This window comes from Juglans microcarpa x Juglans regia, chromosome 7S, assembly GCF_004785595.1.
Source record: "Juglans microcarpa x Juglans regia isolate MS1-56 chromosome 7S, Jm3101_v1.0, whole genome shotgun sequence".
Taxonomy (NCBI): Eukaryota; Viridiplantae; Streptophyta; class Magnoliopsida; order Fagales; family Juglandaceae; genus Juglans; species Juglans microcarpa x Juglans regia.
Window position 1 is genome coordinate 4,491,239 of NC_054607.1, and position 17,858 is coordinate 4,509,096.

General features: G+C 36.4%; 2 protein-coding genes and 1 non-coding gene across 3 annotated transcripts; all 3 read left to right on the forward strand.

Annotated features, from left to right (window-relative positions):
- Positions 1-5,805: 5,805 nt before the first annotated feature.
- LOC121240383 (putative lipid-transfer protein DIR1) lies at positions 5,806-6,195 on the forward strand. The gene has a single exon (XM_041137809.1). It carries the CDS (start codon positions 5,889-5,891, stop codon positions 6,189-6,191), a length of 303 nt encoding a protein of 100 aa, XP_040993743.1. The 5' UTR covers positions 5,806-5,888; the 3' UTR covers positions 6,192-6,195.
- A 4,191-nt stretch (positions 6,196-10,386) lies between these two features.
- On the forward strand, positions 10,387-10,459 carry TRNAK-UUU. Its single transcript has one exon. It is a non-coding gene; the product is annotated as a tRNA-Lys (tRNA).
- LOC121240382 (protein PEP-RELATED DEVELOPMENT ARRESTED 1, chloroplastic) lies at positions 10,455-15,464 on the forward strand. The gene is made up of 9 exons (XM_041137807.1): positions 10,455-10,920; positions 11,673-11,828; positions 12,449-12,517; positions 12,622-12,792; positions 13,544-13,687; positions 13,970-14,128; positions 14,249-14,314; positions 14,594-14,653; positions 15,192-15,464. Exons 1-9 carry the CDS (start codon positions 10,582-10,584, stop codon positions 15,234-15,236), a joined length of 1,209 nt encoding a protein of 402 aa, XP_040993741.1. The 5' UTR covers positions 10,455-10,581; the 3' UTR covers positions 15,237-15,464.
- The last annotated feature ends 2,394 nt before the right edge of the window (positions 15,465-17,858 follow it).

Sequence of the window (17,858 nt, forward strand, 5' to 3'; positions counted from 1 at the left end):
ATATAATGGTTATATGCCTCAAGTTCTAACACGTGATCTAAAAAGCGTTTTAGATACTAAATAAGGTCAACGATTGATTACGTACCATATACATATATAGAAGAAAATAATAAATTAAATACGCAACTCTCCAAGCCATTACAAAAGATCAAAACATGGAGTGTTTTTAGTACATTATCCTCTTCGATCGTTAATTTCCTGACAAAATAACTTCATGATATATATATATATATATATATATATAGGTTCATGGGCTATATATCTGGTGTTGATCCGTAGGTCATGTGAAATGATCTGTATCAATAGTCGCCTGCCAAGTTCCCTTCTGCAGCTGGAGGCTCTTGATGGTAGGGCTACAACCTGATCAAACTGCTTTGTATATCGACCCGACCTGACCCGAATGAAACCGGAAAATGCATCAACCCGATCCGACCCGATATTCAACCCGTTTTTATATATGCAATGAGTCATGTCGCTCCAATCGGTCGATTCCTTTAGAAGCCACGATGTTGCATATCACAGTGCATCACTGCGATAACAGTCGCAGCTAGCAAAGGGTAGATTGGGATGTAAAAACTGAGATTTTAGATAAAGTTTACTTTTGCTTTCGATTTTCTCGCTCACCATACAGTCCAAATTTCCTAACAGGTTTCCCCTCTCTATCTTGCTATCTAAGAAAGTTACACAAAAAAATGAAGGAATCTATCTGTTAGCTTTTGTTTTTACTTTTGTTTCTTTAGAGAATCAATCTCTCTTGAAGTGATTTTTTAACTTTATTTTCTAGAAATGAATAAAAAATTGGAGGGGAGGGTGTAAAATCACCTGGGCCCATTCAACTCAATGGAGTCCAAGACTAAAGCTTGATACTCGTCTCCGCTAACATCCTTTTTCACTTCCGAAATCAGCTTTGCAACATAGTATAATGGTTCCTTCACAAGCGTGTGGGTATACGAAGAGGACCAAATCTATGAGTTGAGAAGACGAGCAGCAGGAGCGCAAGCAGCCCACTCTCGCTAGGTGGTGGCAATGATTCCACCAGATTTCGATCTTCGATGGCGACAATGATTTCGGTGAATAGCAGCATGTACAGTTTGTGTGGATTTGGATTTTTTTCAAGCTCTCTTTGATTGCAAAAGCAAAAGTAGCGGGTTTTGAGTGACATTAGCAGGTTGTTGAGATTTAGCGGGTTGGACGGGTCGAACCCGAGCGTCATTCAAACCCATTTTTTCGATGCGGGTCGGGTCGGGTCAATCGGATGGATCGGGCCAGGCTGTTTCTTGCACAAGCCTACCTGATGATCATGCATGTGTTGTTTGATCTTCTGTTTTGTTGTCACCTCTTTGACCATCAACCGTCAAGAAGATCAACCTAAAAATTTCACATGAGCACAATCTTATTGGCCACCTCTTTATTCAAAATGATTTCTTGTTTTCCCACATCCTTTTGAACGAATTACCTTAAGGCTGTGTTTGGGTAATGGAGATCGCTATATTATTATCTAATATTTTATTATTATTTTTTTAATATTACTATTCACAAATTATCTGAGATCAACTTACTACTCATGAAATGTAGCGTCAAACTAAACTTTCATTTAGGTCTTGTTTGAATTCATAACTTACATTAACTCATCTCAACTCATTTCATCTTACCATTACAAATTTTTTAAATTTTCACACAAAATATAATAAATAATTCTACTTTTTCAAATTTCAAAATAACTTTTTCAAATTTTCATACAAACTATAATAAATAATTCAACTTTTATTCTACTATTTACAAACCATCTCAACTCATTTTTGAATCTAAACGACTCATTAGGATCTCCTAAGGAAAAAAAAAATAAAGAAGTCTAAATTAATTGCGAAAGCTTCGTTTGGTTCTTAAATACATCTCAACTTATCATTATAATTTTTTTAAATTTCAATATAAAATATAATAAATAATTTAATTTTTTTAAATTTTTAAATAATAATAATATTAAAAAATAATATTCTAATAATATTTTATCATTTTAACTCAACTCAATTTTAATATCCAGACGTTAGAGTCTTTGCATCATGCAAAGAAAAAAATCTTTGTAATGAATTATTTTTCATGAGAATTGACATTTTAATAACAATAACAGTAGTCCTAAATAAACATTTTTTTTTAAACAATGCAGGTTTGAGATGAAATGAGATATAAAATTTTCATTTCATCTCATTATTATATTTTTTTTAAAATTTTATAAAAAATATAAAAAATAATTTAATTTTTTTAAATTTTAACATAATAATAATATTAAAATATAATATTTTAAATATTAAAATAAAATATAAAATTTTCATCTAATCTTAAAAACTGTCTAAATCATGATATTGATTCAGAGACCGTTTCTGACCATTACTTTTTTGTTGCAGTTACTGCAACCATGCATATCATTTATTACAGATGTTTCAAAATGTTGAGCGGTGAGAATTTTATTAGAAATGCCAGCTGGGTTTGTCTGCAATTATTTCTTTTCTTCGCTTTTATTTTTTAAATTTACTAGATACAAATGAATTCGTATATCATATTACGTATCAATAATTTTTTTTATTCAAAAAAAAATAAAAAAAAATTTTTAAGAAAAGAAGAAAATCTCCTATATCATAAAAATTATTTTTATCTTTAATTCATATAGTTTCGTTAAACATATATATTATATATTAATATTAGTGCACAAATTAATACATAAACTTATTTATAATAAGATTTTTCCTATATTTTTCGTCTCAAGATCGATATCTTAGTGAAGTTGCCAAGACATGATTCAATGGGAACAGCCGATACGTTAATTCCAACCACTTACAAAATATCAACCCTTTTTAGAAAAAGCCTTTGCCAAACAAAAACTGCATTAAAATGGTACATAAAATGGATAATTATATAAAATGAAATGATTATAGTTGAAAATTAAAAATTAAATAAAATATTATTTTTTAATATTATTATTATTTTAAGATTTGAATAAATTGAATTGTTTATTATATTTTATATAAAAATTTAAAAAAATTATAATGATGAGATGAGATGAAACATTTTTAATTACTTAGTCCTAGTACGAAAACATGCTTATTTATTTAAATTTATGAAGGATGTATCTAGTACTAGTCTTCCAATAAACCTCGAGAGCGTTACCTGGAGGGAAGCCATGGACATGCAGAGTTGAGCAAGAAAGATAAAGCAAAGAAAGGAACAGGGCAAGTTGGAGGTAGCTGGGTGATATGGCCTACCGCGCGCCTACATATATAGTGCAGGAAAAAAGCTGGATATTTGGACTAGATGTTGATATATGGGAATCTCTTTCTGCATCAGAAGCAACACAATATAAATTAAAGTCGAAGATGAAGAATCTATATGACACTTTTCTTTTCAATACTATGCATACATGGTAAGTTTTTTATATCAAATACACAAAAGTAGCAAAAAAAATTATTTAGAAATTGGAATATACTCTCTCTCTCTCTCTCTCTCTCTCTCCATGATTGAGGCAAGCATGATGTGCAAAGATAATGGTAGCTGAGGTTTATCTTTTGCTATGTGGTTAGAGTTCAAAGGGACATTAACACTAGAGGATGCATGCCAAGGTTAGATTGTTTGTCTAGCTGCAATTATATGAGCCAGACTTAAGACTGTAACAGAGATAACAAATTAATAAACTTAGTATCTTGACTAATGCATGCTGATCTTCTCTTTGCTAAGAGGATTCCTTAGCTTTTCTTGACGGCAATTAGTTATCTTGAGCAATGCGCTTCCTCCTCTGCTGCTCATGCAGCAGCTTGCCATGGGAATGGAGAATGATACCTCGTTAGTGCTGCCTTGCCTATATATACCTTTCCATGTTTTTCGGCCATCTCTTTCCTTTGGTTGTTTCTGTTTCTGTTTCGTTAATTGTACAATGAGTTGCATAATATATAGTTGTCAAAAGAGTTATTTTAGGTGTATCAATAGTTGCTTTCTATAGTACTTACCAAAACATTTCACCCATAGCATTTTCTTTCCGTGTTTATTTGCCACCTCCTTAGGCCCCATTTGGTTGACAGACTCAGCTGAGGTCAACTCGGTTCAATTTAATAATTTTAAGCTGAGTATAACATCTAAACATTCAACTCTCAAATAATTAACTCATCTCAACTCAAAACCTCTTTACAAGTGAGACTCACAATCTTTTTCAATTCAACACTTATTTACATGCGAGACCTACAACCTTTTTCAACTTCCTATAAATACATTTAAACTGACCATCTTAACGTCCAAACACATTTAAACTCATATTTATTGGACTCCACAAAACTCACTCTACCATCTTAACTTTCTATTATTCATAAAGAATTCAACTCAACTCAACATCCAAACAGGAACCTTAGAGTACTAATAGTGAACTAGACATAGTCAAATTTTAGTCAAACTTTAGCTAATTTACTTTAAAAAATAGTTGCATCAAAATAGGCAAGTGTATATACAGTACTAATTTTGGCCATCATGGTTTTGGCTGGCCAAATCTAGCCAACCCAAATTCCTGGCCAATATTTTTTGGCCATAAAATAATTATTTTGGCCGGAATGACCATTTCAATATTGTCGCTGATCACATGTTCTAAACTTTCTTTCTTTCTTTTTCTTTTGTTTTTTGTGAGCATCAGGGCATGTTCTTCACTTTCTTGCGTGCTTTTAGTTTCAGTCTCCATTACTTCAAACTGATCACAATGCTGGGTTATGAATATCACTTCGAGATTTGGTGGGTTACTGAAGATTTGATTAAGGACCTTATCTGTTTTCTTATTGTAAGAAAAGACCGGTAAGAAAGTAAATCTTTTAGGATAATATCTGTTTGAAAGTTAATATGTACTTTTTAAATAATGAATAAATATTTTAATTATAATTGGAATTAAAATAAATAAAAATATTAAAATTAATATTTTAATAAAATAGTGATAGAGTTAGAGAATTTATTATTTAATATCGTTAAAAAGTGGCTAGTTAGTTAAATTTAGCTTAACTAGGCGGCTACTAGTACTGCTCTTAAGCATTACGTATAATATCCATAGTTCAAGATTTCTTAAAAGTTGTATCGAAACTCCAGAGCTTAAACAAGAAAAAAAGAACTAATAAAATATATGGAGGAAGTTCACAACATGTGCTCGTGCATGGATATATATATCTAAGACTGAAAAATACTTTAGTTATAAAGTGATTTTGTAAAAGAAACTCACAAGATAATGTAGTTCATTGTGATATTAATTTAGATTATAAATTTATTTTTATTATAAAGTTGATCTAACGTATTATATAAAATTATAGGCGTCAACTTATAAATTTACGTTTGTAAGATATTTCTGTAGCTCCCGTCTAAGATGAATACCAAACTACATATGTTTTCACGTAACTTAGCACTTGGCAGTTAAGAAATGCTGAATCGTGGCAAGGTAGATAAGAACCAATTTCGTGCAGGTCGATTGGAGTCGATCGTAGGTACTAAAAACAAGCACTAAAATCCATCGATCATGCATCAAGAAACACAAAAACGACAAACCAAGATAATATTCCTTCAAGTTCCAATTCACGGCCAGATCGAATAGATTTCTATATTACTAATGTGAGCGCCCTTCGTCGACCCAGCCACGAGTTAACCTGAAAACAAAGCGAATGGCCCCGCCATGCAGTACAACTAATCATGTCGACCAACAACAAGCGCCCCCCGTGACCCCCCGAATCCTGCCAATTCCCCATTCACGGGTTGATTCCAAAGTTTGTGTGGTTTTCCCGATCACCTTCTTCTTTCTCTCTCTATATAACTGTAAAAGAGTTACTCATTGCCATGTCTGTGAAGAGAAAGTGAACTGACTGAGCTTTCTATTGTTGGAAATGGAGATGGGAAGGAAGCTGGTGTTGGCGTTTTTGATGGTTGCAGTACTGCTTGAGGGGTCGAGGGCTGCTGTGAAATTGTGTGACATGGATGATGATGGTCTTTCAGCGTGCAAGCCATCGGTGACTCAGCCCGACCCTGTTGACCCAACGCCTGGCTGTTGTCAGGCTCTTTCTGGGGCTGACTTGAAGTGCCTTTGTTCCTATAAGAACTCGATGGTGCTGCCTGCTCTTGGCATCGACCCTGCTCTTGCCATGGCTCTACCTGCCAAGTGCAGCCTCACCCCTCCTGCCGACTGCTAAGGTTTCTCTCTCTCTCTCTCTCACACACAGACACACACACAGACACAAACACACGCAGATGCTTGTATTTTTTGTATCAATATTCAGTGGCAAGCAAACTCTGTTTTCCAACGTAATGGGAGAGATAAAACTCGAGTGAACCCATAAAAGTCATGTAACTTCCCTAGGGCCTGATAAGATTGTTTCGGCCTGTAAGTTTAGCAACATCTATTAGCTCAATAGTTCTTAGTAGGCCCAATCCAGCAAAGAAATTGCCTTCAACAGTTATAGTAAATAAACCTTGGTTATTAATGTGAGAGAGACCTAAGAGAATGCAAGGAAAATAACTATCTGGAACAAGATTTTGATTTTCTGGTCTGTTTGTCTTTTTTCAGGTTCTTCAAGGGTATGTGCACGAGCCACATTCCAGCGGCTGTCAATAATTTGCAAGCATTGCGATTGTGGGTGTCAGAATTGTATGCAACTCTGTTGTGTCTTCACTAGTTTGTCTCTTTGAATAGTAATTTGTATTTTGTAATATACTCTTTAAATTGGGTTTGTAATATGGTCTTGAAATGTTTGATGTATGTAATAAGAGAAACCGTGTTTATCAACAACTAGTTTTTGAGTATTCAGTTAAAAGTGAGGGGAGAAGCTTTATAAGACTCACAGGCAGTCTCGAATAATATTATATACAATCATGAATTATGTAAACACTGCGACTCTTTTGAAAAAGAATATAATCTATCATTAAAAAAATTAATTTTTTTATATAAATTTTATATTTACTCAATTTTTTTTTAAAAAAAAATGTGCAGCATATATTATGATTATAAAAATAATTTCTCTTTCACATAGAGCTAGAGTGTGATACACTAACCTTAGGAAAGAGAAAATGAAACTGGAAATAGGTAAGATCAGTAGGGGTGGGCAGCGGGGCCCCGCCCCCGCTACCCCACTCTAGTTCGCCCCACCCCAGCATGGGCGGTGCCGGCTACCCCGCACCGCCCATGCCGGGGCAGGGGCGGATTGACCCCAGCGGGGCCCCGCCCCCCGCCCCCCACCCCCCGCTCCGCACTCCTCCCACTTTTAATGTAAAAATTTATAATTTTTAATATTTATATAAGTAATTTATATAAATATACTGTATATAAATATATACAATTCGTTAAAAACTTGAATTCAACTTCAAGTTAATGGATTGCCTTGGTCTCCTAGGCCAACCATTATATAGGAGGCCAAGGTAACTATTACTGTTAAGTCCCACATTGCTTAACTATTACTATTGTATTACTTTGGCCTCCTATATAATGGTTGGCCTAGGAGGTCAAGACAATCCAAAATATAACTCTAATGAGTTTGTATTTTTTTTAATGTATAAATTTCAATTTATATTTTAAATCATATTATAATTTGAGTGTAAAAAATATTTTTAGACTAAAAAAAATTTTTAGACAATGGGTTAAGCGGGGGGCGGGGTATGAAACCCCTCCACCCGCATGGTGCGGGGCGGGAGGCGGGGAGGGGGTGCCCCCGCCTCGCACCATGCAGGTAGCACCCACTAAGATGTGGGGGATTTGTAGAAGCGGGGAAGCGGAACCGTTTGAGGACATAACCATTGATGAGTATTAAGATATTGTGGGGATAAAACATTTACGCTTTGTTTTCTTCGAGTTTACGAGTGATGCCACTTATCCACTCATAGAAAATCCCACGTTGCTTTATTTACGGAGATATATTTTAATCATATAGAAATTTTATAAAAATAAATTTATAAACTAAAGTATTTGATATAATACGTTAGATTATAAAATTATTTTTATTATAAAGTAGATCTAACGTATCATATGAAATCACGTCAATTATTTTTATTGGTTGCATTGATTAGCTAGAGCTCCAGGGCTCGCCCACATGACCAGTCGGACACAAGTCCCTCGACTTGCTGACTTTCGTGCAGCCAAGCTGAGTCCCAAGACTCGCCACGATGCATTAATCAGGCTAGAGCCCCAGGGCTCGCCTGCATGACCAGTCGAACACAAGTCCATCAACTTGCCGACTTTCTTGCAACCAAGCCGAGTTTCTAGACTTGCCGTGAAGGCTTGGCTGAGCAGGAGTCTTAGGACTCGTCCAAAATGGCCAGTCAGAACGCAAGTCCCTTAACTTGCCGACCTTCGTGCAACCAAGCCGAGTTTCTAGACTCGCTACGAAAGCTTGACCATGCAAGAGTTTGAGGACCAATCCAAAATGGCCAATCGGAGCACAAATCCTTTGACTTGTCGAACTTTGTGCAACCAAGCAGAGTCTCTAGACTCGTCGCGAAGGCTTGGCCAAGCAAGAGTCCTAGGACCCGTCCAAAATGGCCAGTCATAACGTAAGTCTCGTGACTTGCCGACCTTAGTGCAACCAAGTCGAGTTCCTGAACTTGTTGCAAAGGATTGGATGGGCAGGAGTCTTAAGACCCATCCAAAATGGCCAACCGGACACAAGTTCCTTGATTTGTCGATATTCATGCCACAGGGCCGAGTCCCTTGACTAGACCTTGGACACTAACACCAGCACAACATTTTCCCCAGCAAAGGCCGAGTGTTGCAAGCCGAGTCCCTTGACTCGCCTCTAGACACCAATACCAGCACAACATCTTCCCAAGCAAATGCCAAGTATTGCACTCGTGCCACAACAACCACCTCAGACCTTCACCACACTCCAACAAGATAATTCAGGTTTGCAAATTTCGCACTTGTGAGTAGAGATTATTTTCACTAACAGGTTTGACTCTTGAAGCACTGTCAAACATCTCCTACTTACCTTCTCGTTGAGGGTCTATGGTGGGTCGAGTCTTATGGCGGCCCTGCCTGCCTCACAGCAAAGTTTAGAACTAGTCTTTCGGCTGCTCGACATTACTCCTAACACTGGCTCCCTAGGTCCCGAACAGACGGGCAGGTCATTCGACTGCTTGATCTTCACACCTAATGTTGTCAAGCTAGTCTCCCATTTATCTTGCCCAGACGAGCGTTGTGCTCAAATATTATGCAGTCGAATTTACATGGACAACCTCTGTTGTATATTTTATCTTGAAGATTCTCAATACCTACTTTTGGAGCGAATTGACCTTAAGAATCACGGGTAACTGAAGGAGATAAAATATCCCAAGCCTAGATGAATAGGCCCAACCCACTAAAAGACCCTCACTAGAAGACAAAGGAAGAGAGAGGGAGAGGGGATAAGGAAAAAGAAGAGGTCATAGGGAAAAGAAGGTGGCCAAGGAAAGGTAAGGGAGAAAGTGAAAATGAGGAGAGAATGTCAGACACGCAAAGAAAAAGGTGGCCATGTGTCATCACTGCAGGGAGGCATACAGAAAGAGGGATCAAATCAAAGGGACGGCCAGACGACTACCAAGGGTTCCACTTAAACTTCTTCTTCAGTAGCTTCTTCAACCTTGCAACCAGGGCTCCAAAGAAAAGACTTTCTCCAGCAAATAGATTTCATATCTCCATCATACAGTGATGATGAAAGACTACAAGAGATTGTAAAACAAGCAAATTATAATGGGTTTCACCTCCCCAAACGCCCGTGGACATAGGCAACATGCCAAACTATGTAAATCTGTGTGTCTTTATTTATTTTCTCTACACTTATTTTCCTTTTACTGCATGGATGTACGCACCGATACCATACAGTTGCACTGGACCACTGTCGGGCTCCAGACCACACCGATCGAGGCCCGAATCATCATGGCAAGGCCGCGAATAACTCTTTCTACCCTTCCAACCTGTTGTGCAATTTTTTAGATATCAGCTATGGTTTTCACCAAAACCATGTTATATTAATTAATCTGTTGGGTATAATTTGAAAAAGGTGGGACATATAAATATAGTGTATGAGTGTCACTATATCGTATATAGATAGTGTGGATTTTAATATTAAATATCATTTATCTTATTCTTGAAAATATAGAAAGTACCAAAGACAAAAGAGAAATGCTACAATCACACAAAAAAACTCATAAAAGTAAACTCATAAATTGATATAGTTTCGTATGATATATTAAATGTAATTTATAATAAAAATATATTTATAATATAATGTACTATATCAAACCATGTTAATTTATGAGTTTTTTTTTTTTTTTTTAAATATCATTTTAGTTGCAATGACAAGAATACAATCCATGTTTCTTTACATCCTAGACAAGTTAAAAACGGCAATAATAAACAAAGCCGTCTTAGCTCAGTCGGTAGAGCGCATGGCTTTTAACCATGTGGTCGTGGGTTCGAATCCCACAGACGGCGTAATCGATTTTCCATTTTAATTTTTATTATCTTCGTTGCGTTTCGTATCTTCAGATAATCTTCTTCTTTCCCTCTCCCTGCCCAGAAACGAAAACCCCAAAATCGGGAAGTGAACTGAAAAAATGTTGAACAGCACCCTATTTTTCTCCGCTTCCTCACACACATCTCCACCCATCGCCAACCTTACTATCCCTCCTTTTTTCTCCATTATTCCCTACGCTTTCTGCAACCACCAGCAGCAGTATCTACTAAAACAACCCAAGAAAAGGAGGCAGTCATTGGCCTTGTTTGCTGCAAGCTATGAAGTGGGTGGGGGCTATCCAGATGACTTCGTAGACGTTCGAGATAAGGGTTCAAGAAACGGAGGAAAAGGGAACCAAAAACTCGATAATTCCCAGTATGAAGCCCTCCTCGAAGGAGGGGAACAAGTCACATCTGTTCTCCAAGAAATGATCACCATTGTAAGTTTTTCCGCTCCCATCTTCTTTTAGTTTTCCTCTTTGATTGCTGAGAGAGTGAGGGGAAATTACGGGATTTTCACAATATACTTAACCGAGTTGACACACTCAGAAGTTGAAGAGTCCAGCCCCGTGCATAATATTAACAGGCTATATTTGTGATTTTTCCTAGTTAATAGAGCTGGTGCTTAAGAATATCTTGGCAATGAGCCAAGCTTGCTGCTTGGTTTGCCTACGTGCTGTTTAGGTGTAGGACCGAACAGTTGGCCTTTTACCTTCTTTTTCTGCGCGTGACATAGTTGGGTTCAATGATTGGGTATTTTGTGCTGATCTCCATGGTAAATTGCTGTAATTCTATGGTTAGTTGCTATTTATATAGGCTGGTGGGAATATGGTGTGGAGTGTATGATATTTCTCTTCTTGTTCATGAACAATAACCAAGTTGAGCAATTTTGCACTCTTGTATATGTCCCATATGGGCTTTTCTCTATTTGATGCTTAATAAAATTTTGTTTATTGAGCCAAGTCGAGTTTAACCTAATCAAATTTAAGTTTTCTGTCGAGTAGCCTTGTTCGTTTATACCCTAATCCATTCTATCTGTGCTTAATCACTTCCAAGGAATGCACCTTTCAGTTTTCAATCTTTGAATCCATTGTCAATATTACTTTTTTTTTTTTTTTTATCCCTTCATGTCTATTGTCAAGATCTTAACTCAGCTGGTGCTTATCTTTACTATCATATATTGTGGGTACAGTTGGAGGATATGAACATGGATGAAGCATCTGAGGAGGTAGCTGTGGAGTTGGCTGCACAAGGAGTTATAGGGAAGAGAGTTGATCAAATGGAGTCGGGTTTTATGATGGCCCTAGATTACATGATCCAGCTTGCTGAAAAGGACCAAGATGATAAGGCACCATTTCAACTTTATATTTTGATTCTGAGCATTGGTGTGGACTATTCTGAGTCATTCTTGAGTTGTTTTTTTACCAAGTATAACAAGATTTCATTTCAACATTGATGTAGAATGTTTTCGGTAAATATTCATGTAGAAAACATCTCTAACTCTCTCTTTCAACTTGATGCTCATGTTAGTAACCTAGACCATCTTAACCAAGCAACCAACATAATGTGGGAATATCCGTATGATGCAATTGTCATGCCCTGTCAATAGCCGAATTTTCTTGTGGGTCAATGCGTAATTAAGCTGGTGTATAATCTTCTTTTGTATTCTTATTATATTGTCTGATGAAAACGTTTTTTTAGCATCGTACAAAAGTGAATAGTCAGGTAAATGATCAATACACATGTGATCTTGTTTCACGTATGTTCTAATAATGGTTGTTTAGAACTGTATCAGGAGCTGGTTTTACTATTAATCTGTGCAACAGCTTAGAATTAGTTGCTCTTCATCAGTATCGGTTTATCTTTCATTTAGATGTTGCTGTTGTACGATGGTTTAAAGTTTCTGGTGACTACAGCTATGAGATTTAGCAAATGTTATTATCCATTCGTCTCTTTGTTTCTGTCCAGCGTAAATCACTGTTGGAGGTGATCAAGGAAACAGTATTATCCCATCTTACGAAAAAGTGTCCCCCGCATGTAAGGATGTTCCTTAAGCCATGCCTAGTTCTATTTCTGATCAAAATTTAGTTCCTTTGCTACCATGATTAGTACTTCAGTTATTCTATTCTTTCCTTTCCTAGGTTCAAGTGATTGGCCTGCTATGCAGAACTCCCAAGAGAGAAAGCAGACATGAACTACTACGCCGAGTGGCTGGTGGTGGTGGTGTATTTAAAAGTGAGAATGGCACAAAAGTTCATATTCCTGGGGCAAATCTTAATGATATAGCTAACCAGGCTGATGATTTACTGGAGGTAATTTCTAAAAAGAACCTGCATGCTCTCATCTTCTGGTTCATTATTCAAGCATTTCAACATTTAGGAAAACACACACACACCTTAGTCTATAGCTGTCAATTTGATTGTTAACAGAGTGCTAATTTTTGTGGAATTTGTTTCTAGTATGTAGTCAGGCTCTTTTCTTCAACTTTGTGGTTCTCCTGCTTCTCTCTCTCTTTAAAAGTCATAGAATCCTTTTGGTAAATGGCTTGTAGCTTGTGCACAAAGAAAATGAACCTAATTCAATGTGATTGGATTTTATAAGTTCAAGAGATTTATACAAATTGTGACCATGTCATAGAATATCCCCATAACCCTAGAGTTTGGAGAACACGTCTACATTATACCTCAATTATTTTCCTTGTAACATGGATTGAAACTTGCAAGCACTGCAGCCACAACAGTATCTAGTGTGATCGAACAGCATGGGCTCTTTTTCTTTCCAGAGTTGATGTTTCCCATGTAAAAAAAGGATTCACCATATCATTCAGAGAATGAGTTTTTGTGCTCTTTTTTCATTCACAGTCAAATTGCATTTGTAATGTTCTTCTTTCTACCTCAGTAATGGGTGATTTCTTATTATGATGTTGAAATTTTTTAAATGTAAGACCTTTATGTCTTCCCTGATCGAATCAGAAGTTGCCTGTATGCACTGCTTAAAGTGGCTGCATGAATTGCGGTTGAAGTCTAGTTTTTTCCCCTTAACCAAGCATTACTAACCTTGCAGACAATGGAAACTCGGCCTGTTGTTCCAGATAGAAAACTACTTGCAAGGCTTGTTTTGATTAGAGAGGAAGCTCGGAATATGATGGGAGGTGGAATACTGGATGAGAGAAATGACCGCGGTTTAAATACTCTCCCTGAAGCAGAGGTCTGTGCATGTTTTTTCAAGATTTTAAATATGGCCGACTCTTCTGTCATTTTGTTCTTTTCATGGAAACATCCTACCCAAGATTTTTAAGTGCATATTAGCTGAGGTCATGGGTGCAATCCCATATGGGTATGCAAGCTGTATTGCCATCAATGAAGATAGGAAAAAAGAACTTTTAATATGTATTGAATTACTGTATGTTATTATATTGATGGCTAATTGATACCTAATTCTATTATTATAATAAGCATCTGGGCATGATTGAAAATCTTATCAGCGCAGGTAAACTTCTTAACCAAACTGGTAGCTTTGAAACCAGGGAAAACCGTCCAGGAGATGATAAAAAATGTAATGCAAGGAAAAGACGAAGGTGCGGATAACTCTGACAGTGATGAGGAACATAGTACAGGTGGAAAGGCTTCAAGTGGAATTGCAGGAAGGGTAGGTTCTACCATACTAGTGATCACTTTGTTGGTGGTGGGGATGTCATACATTTATATATGCCTGTGAACAGTTTTAGCATCATGTTATATTGACCCACTCACATGTAATGATTCCCAGAAATCTGTTACGGGAAGGAAGCCACTTCCTGTGCGCCCTGGCATGTTTCTTGAGACTGTCTCCAAGGTAAGTCACTTCATATTTTCTAGCAGTTATTCCCTCGTGACTGGATTGTTTCAAGCCCAAAGGACTTGGTGATGTGCTAGTATGGATGAATATTCACAAGCCCTTAATTCTTTTTCTCATACCCTCTAATTGTATGTTGCATGGGTTTTGAATAACTGAAATCACTGCCGTTTAATATATATTCATTGACGTCTGGAATAGCAATTATGCATGGACAACTAGCGATTACTTTTGCCAAGACAACAAGTACTGATTACTTTTAATGTCTGGACTTTCTAGGTCTTAGGGGGCATTTACTCTGGAAACGACTCTGGCATCACAGCGCAACATTTAGAATGGGTAATTCCCTTCTTTTCTAATAATCTTTCTTTCATTTTCTATCGTCCATCCCCACCTAAAATTTGCATTACAAGTTGTTGAATTCATAGCCAATATTTTTTTGAATTCATAGCCAAGATGATAAATTGCATTCAATTGTATTATCTTGGAAGATTTAGTATTTTTTTTAATTGTTAGGAAATACTTCGCCTGCCATTTGGGACTATAATTTGTCACATCACTCCCCACCTATACTTCTGGAGGGTCCAGTGACACTTGCTAAACTTGATCCGATGACATTTTTGTAATACAAACTGTAAAGTCAGCCATTTTCTGCTCAAATGATATTGCAACCATTCTATTTTTTATTGGGTTAAGCATAACATTTGTTTGGTTGGAATCAATAGACAAAGCTAAATTTTATCCATATTACATCAGTCCTACTTCAGTCATGAAACTTCATTATTATGGTTGTTGAATTATTTTCCATATAGAAAGCTCTTCACTTCACCCTTCTTCAAATGACTTATCTTATTGGTTGCTTTTATTGCGTGTCCAGGTTCATCAGAAGACACTCCAAGTTCTTCAGGAAATAGCATTTTAGCTGTTTTCTATGAGCTACCAATTCCCTCATTGCAAAACGAATCCAGTTTTGATTATCATACACCATCTGATGACAGAGAAGCACAACGGGTCTTGTTAATAGACAGAAGTCTATAGAACTCGGGGAATGTCTCAGGAAGAATGCTGCAAAAGTTACATACATAAAATGTAGAAGGAAGCATTGTTCCATCCATTCCACCGTGATTTGTGTATGAAAAGTTCAAAGAGAGAAAAAAAAGGGGGGGCATCCATGTGTAATGTTTGTCATAATTGAATTATTACTTAAACCTCTAATGATAGAACGAATCAAGTCCTTGTATACCTTACAGCAATACTTTATCTTATGTTCAGAATCAGCTAGCAATGATGAAGATTCACAATACAATTAAGAATAGTGGGATGCCATGTGTGGAAAGGGCCCAGTTTAGAAGTCATGTTGATACTAGCATCAGTGCAAACGTCAGTGGACCTTGGTAATGATTTTGGGTGTTTGTTAGTAGTAGAAGCAAACCAAGCAAAGGATGGCTGTAGATTGTAGATTCCCCCATTAATCTATCAAGGCTTTTTCCCCACGCCCCCCCTCTACATTGCCTTTTTCCCTCAGCCTTTTGTGTAAAGCATATTCTGAGTGTAATATGAACTTCCACCGACCAGGATTTGGTACCATGCCTTCCCTATTTGTTTGGCCTACCTTTGTGTCCTGCAATGCTTCCCCGTGTCTCTTGGGTCTTCTGCCCTCCATGAAATGACTATTTTTAGTGGGAAAAAAGAAAAAAAAAATCCCAAATGATAAAGGTTGTGTTTGCTCACATGAGCCGTCTTTTCCATCTAGTGCCTCACAACTATATGTGACATGGAAATAAATGAGTTTCATGTCTAAGGGTGCCCCCCCTCCACCCCCCTAACTATAAAATAGATAAGAAAGAGTTTAACTACATAACAACAAAATGGGATGAATTTAAGTGTGAAAATCTTCCTTTTCTTCTCTCCTTTCCCTAACCATATAAGGTTGATGCTTTATTTTCCTTTTTGCCTCCTTTTAAACCTTTGCACTATTCAAATTTTTTAATGTTGATGGTGAGAACTCTTTGACTCATTAAACTTGATCCAAAACCATGACAATGAATGCCTAAGGTCTCTGCCATTGTTTATTATCTATCATTAGCATTTACAATATAAACGACACTCTTTGAGAAACTCAAAGAAGTTTGTGTTCCACTTTGATATTTGAAAATTGAAAGATATTATGAAGAATTAATTTTTTTTATCTTTTATTTTGATATTTTACATAAAAATGTTAAATATATTTAAGAAAAACTTACAAAAAACTTACTTTTTCACATGTTAGATATTGATATGTTGAAAATCATAAAATTTTAAATTTAAAAAAAAAAACTAATAAAATAAGTCTTATAAGTAAAACTGTAAGTATATATAATATTTTTTGATCCCGTCCTGAATGTAGAATCTTAAGGTCTTTATGCGATACATATCATGTTAGAATAAGCTACCTTATTATTTGAGGATAGAGAAATTAGCTTCCAAGGGCATACAAACAAAAGAATGATCAAAACATTTTACCTAGTTTGCCCTCACCTGTCCCCACCCTGGAGTTTCTCACTCTCCCTCCTTTCATTCAATTCTAAGATCTTCAACATTTCTTCACCTATATTCCATTGTAATATATTTCTTCGTATGCATTTTTGTGCAAACTTGATGATCTTTTTTCTTAACAAATCATCATCAATTCCTTCCTGGTTTCGTTTCTACCACCTCATTGGCAACCCAATGAAGGTAGGTAATATTCCTAATCACTTCCATTCTTTCGGCATTCTTGTCACTTTTATTTTTTCATTTTAAGACCGTTCTCTCATTTTTTAAGATAAATTGTTCTATCTATTTTTTAAGGTTATGCCCTACCTAGATAGGTCCACCACGTCCAACTCCATCGCATCGCGGTATTGACACACATCAAGCCAAGCGTGTGAGGGTCATGTGCACCAACAATGGTACATGACTCTCACATGTCACTCCTACTGATGTCGTTTCAGACACTGATATTTTCATCTTTATTTGATCTTACTCGTAGGGTAAAACAACAATCGAGATACTCCAATGATTTATGATTGTAACTTCTAGCTTTGCATCAATCAATCTTTGCTTAGGGGATACATTGATTGTACATATAATCTAGAAATCAATCCCGGTCGAGACTTTATAAGTTACTCACCTCACTAATATAATTGGATATTAATGCATACTTATCTGTTTTTATTCATCTGAAACGTGACATGCCTCACTGTAATTTCCTTTTTGCTTTATAATCCATTTATCCTCCTTGATTGAACGTTGGGCTATAAATGAATGTCACCAACTTTAAAGGCTGAAAAAATCTTTGTTAATACTGTTCGTAGTTCAAGTCGGTAGTTTTAAAATTGTGACACGTCAAAACACGACCGTTGGTCTCATCAGCTCTACTTTTTAAAAAGCATTCATGCTTTCTGTCCCGTGGGCCTCTGCAAGTTGGAAGATGGCCAAATCATATCCTTTTCTCTTGCAATGACTTAACTGCCCTTTCAAAAATTATTATCATTATTTTTCTTTTAAAAAATATGTTAATGCT

Coding starts and splice junctions, on each gene's coding strand:
- LOC121240383 (XM_041137809.1), top strand. CDS start 5,889: ATGGAGATGGGAAGGAAGCTGGTGTTGGCGTTTTTGATGGTTGCAGTA.
- LOC121240382 (XM_041137807.1), top strand. CDS start 10,582: ATGTTGAACAGCACCCTATTTTTCTCCGCTTCCTCACACACATCTCCA. Junction 11,829..12,448: donor AAAAGGACCAAGATGATAAG/GCACCATTTCAA, acceptor GTTTCTGTCCAG/CGTAAATCACTGTTGGAGGT. Junction 12,518..12,621: donor CGAAAAAGTGTCCCCCGCAT/GTAAGGATGTTC, acceptor TTCCTTTCCTAG/GTTCAAGTGATTGGCCTGCT.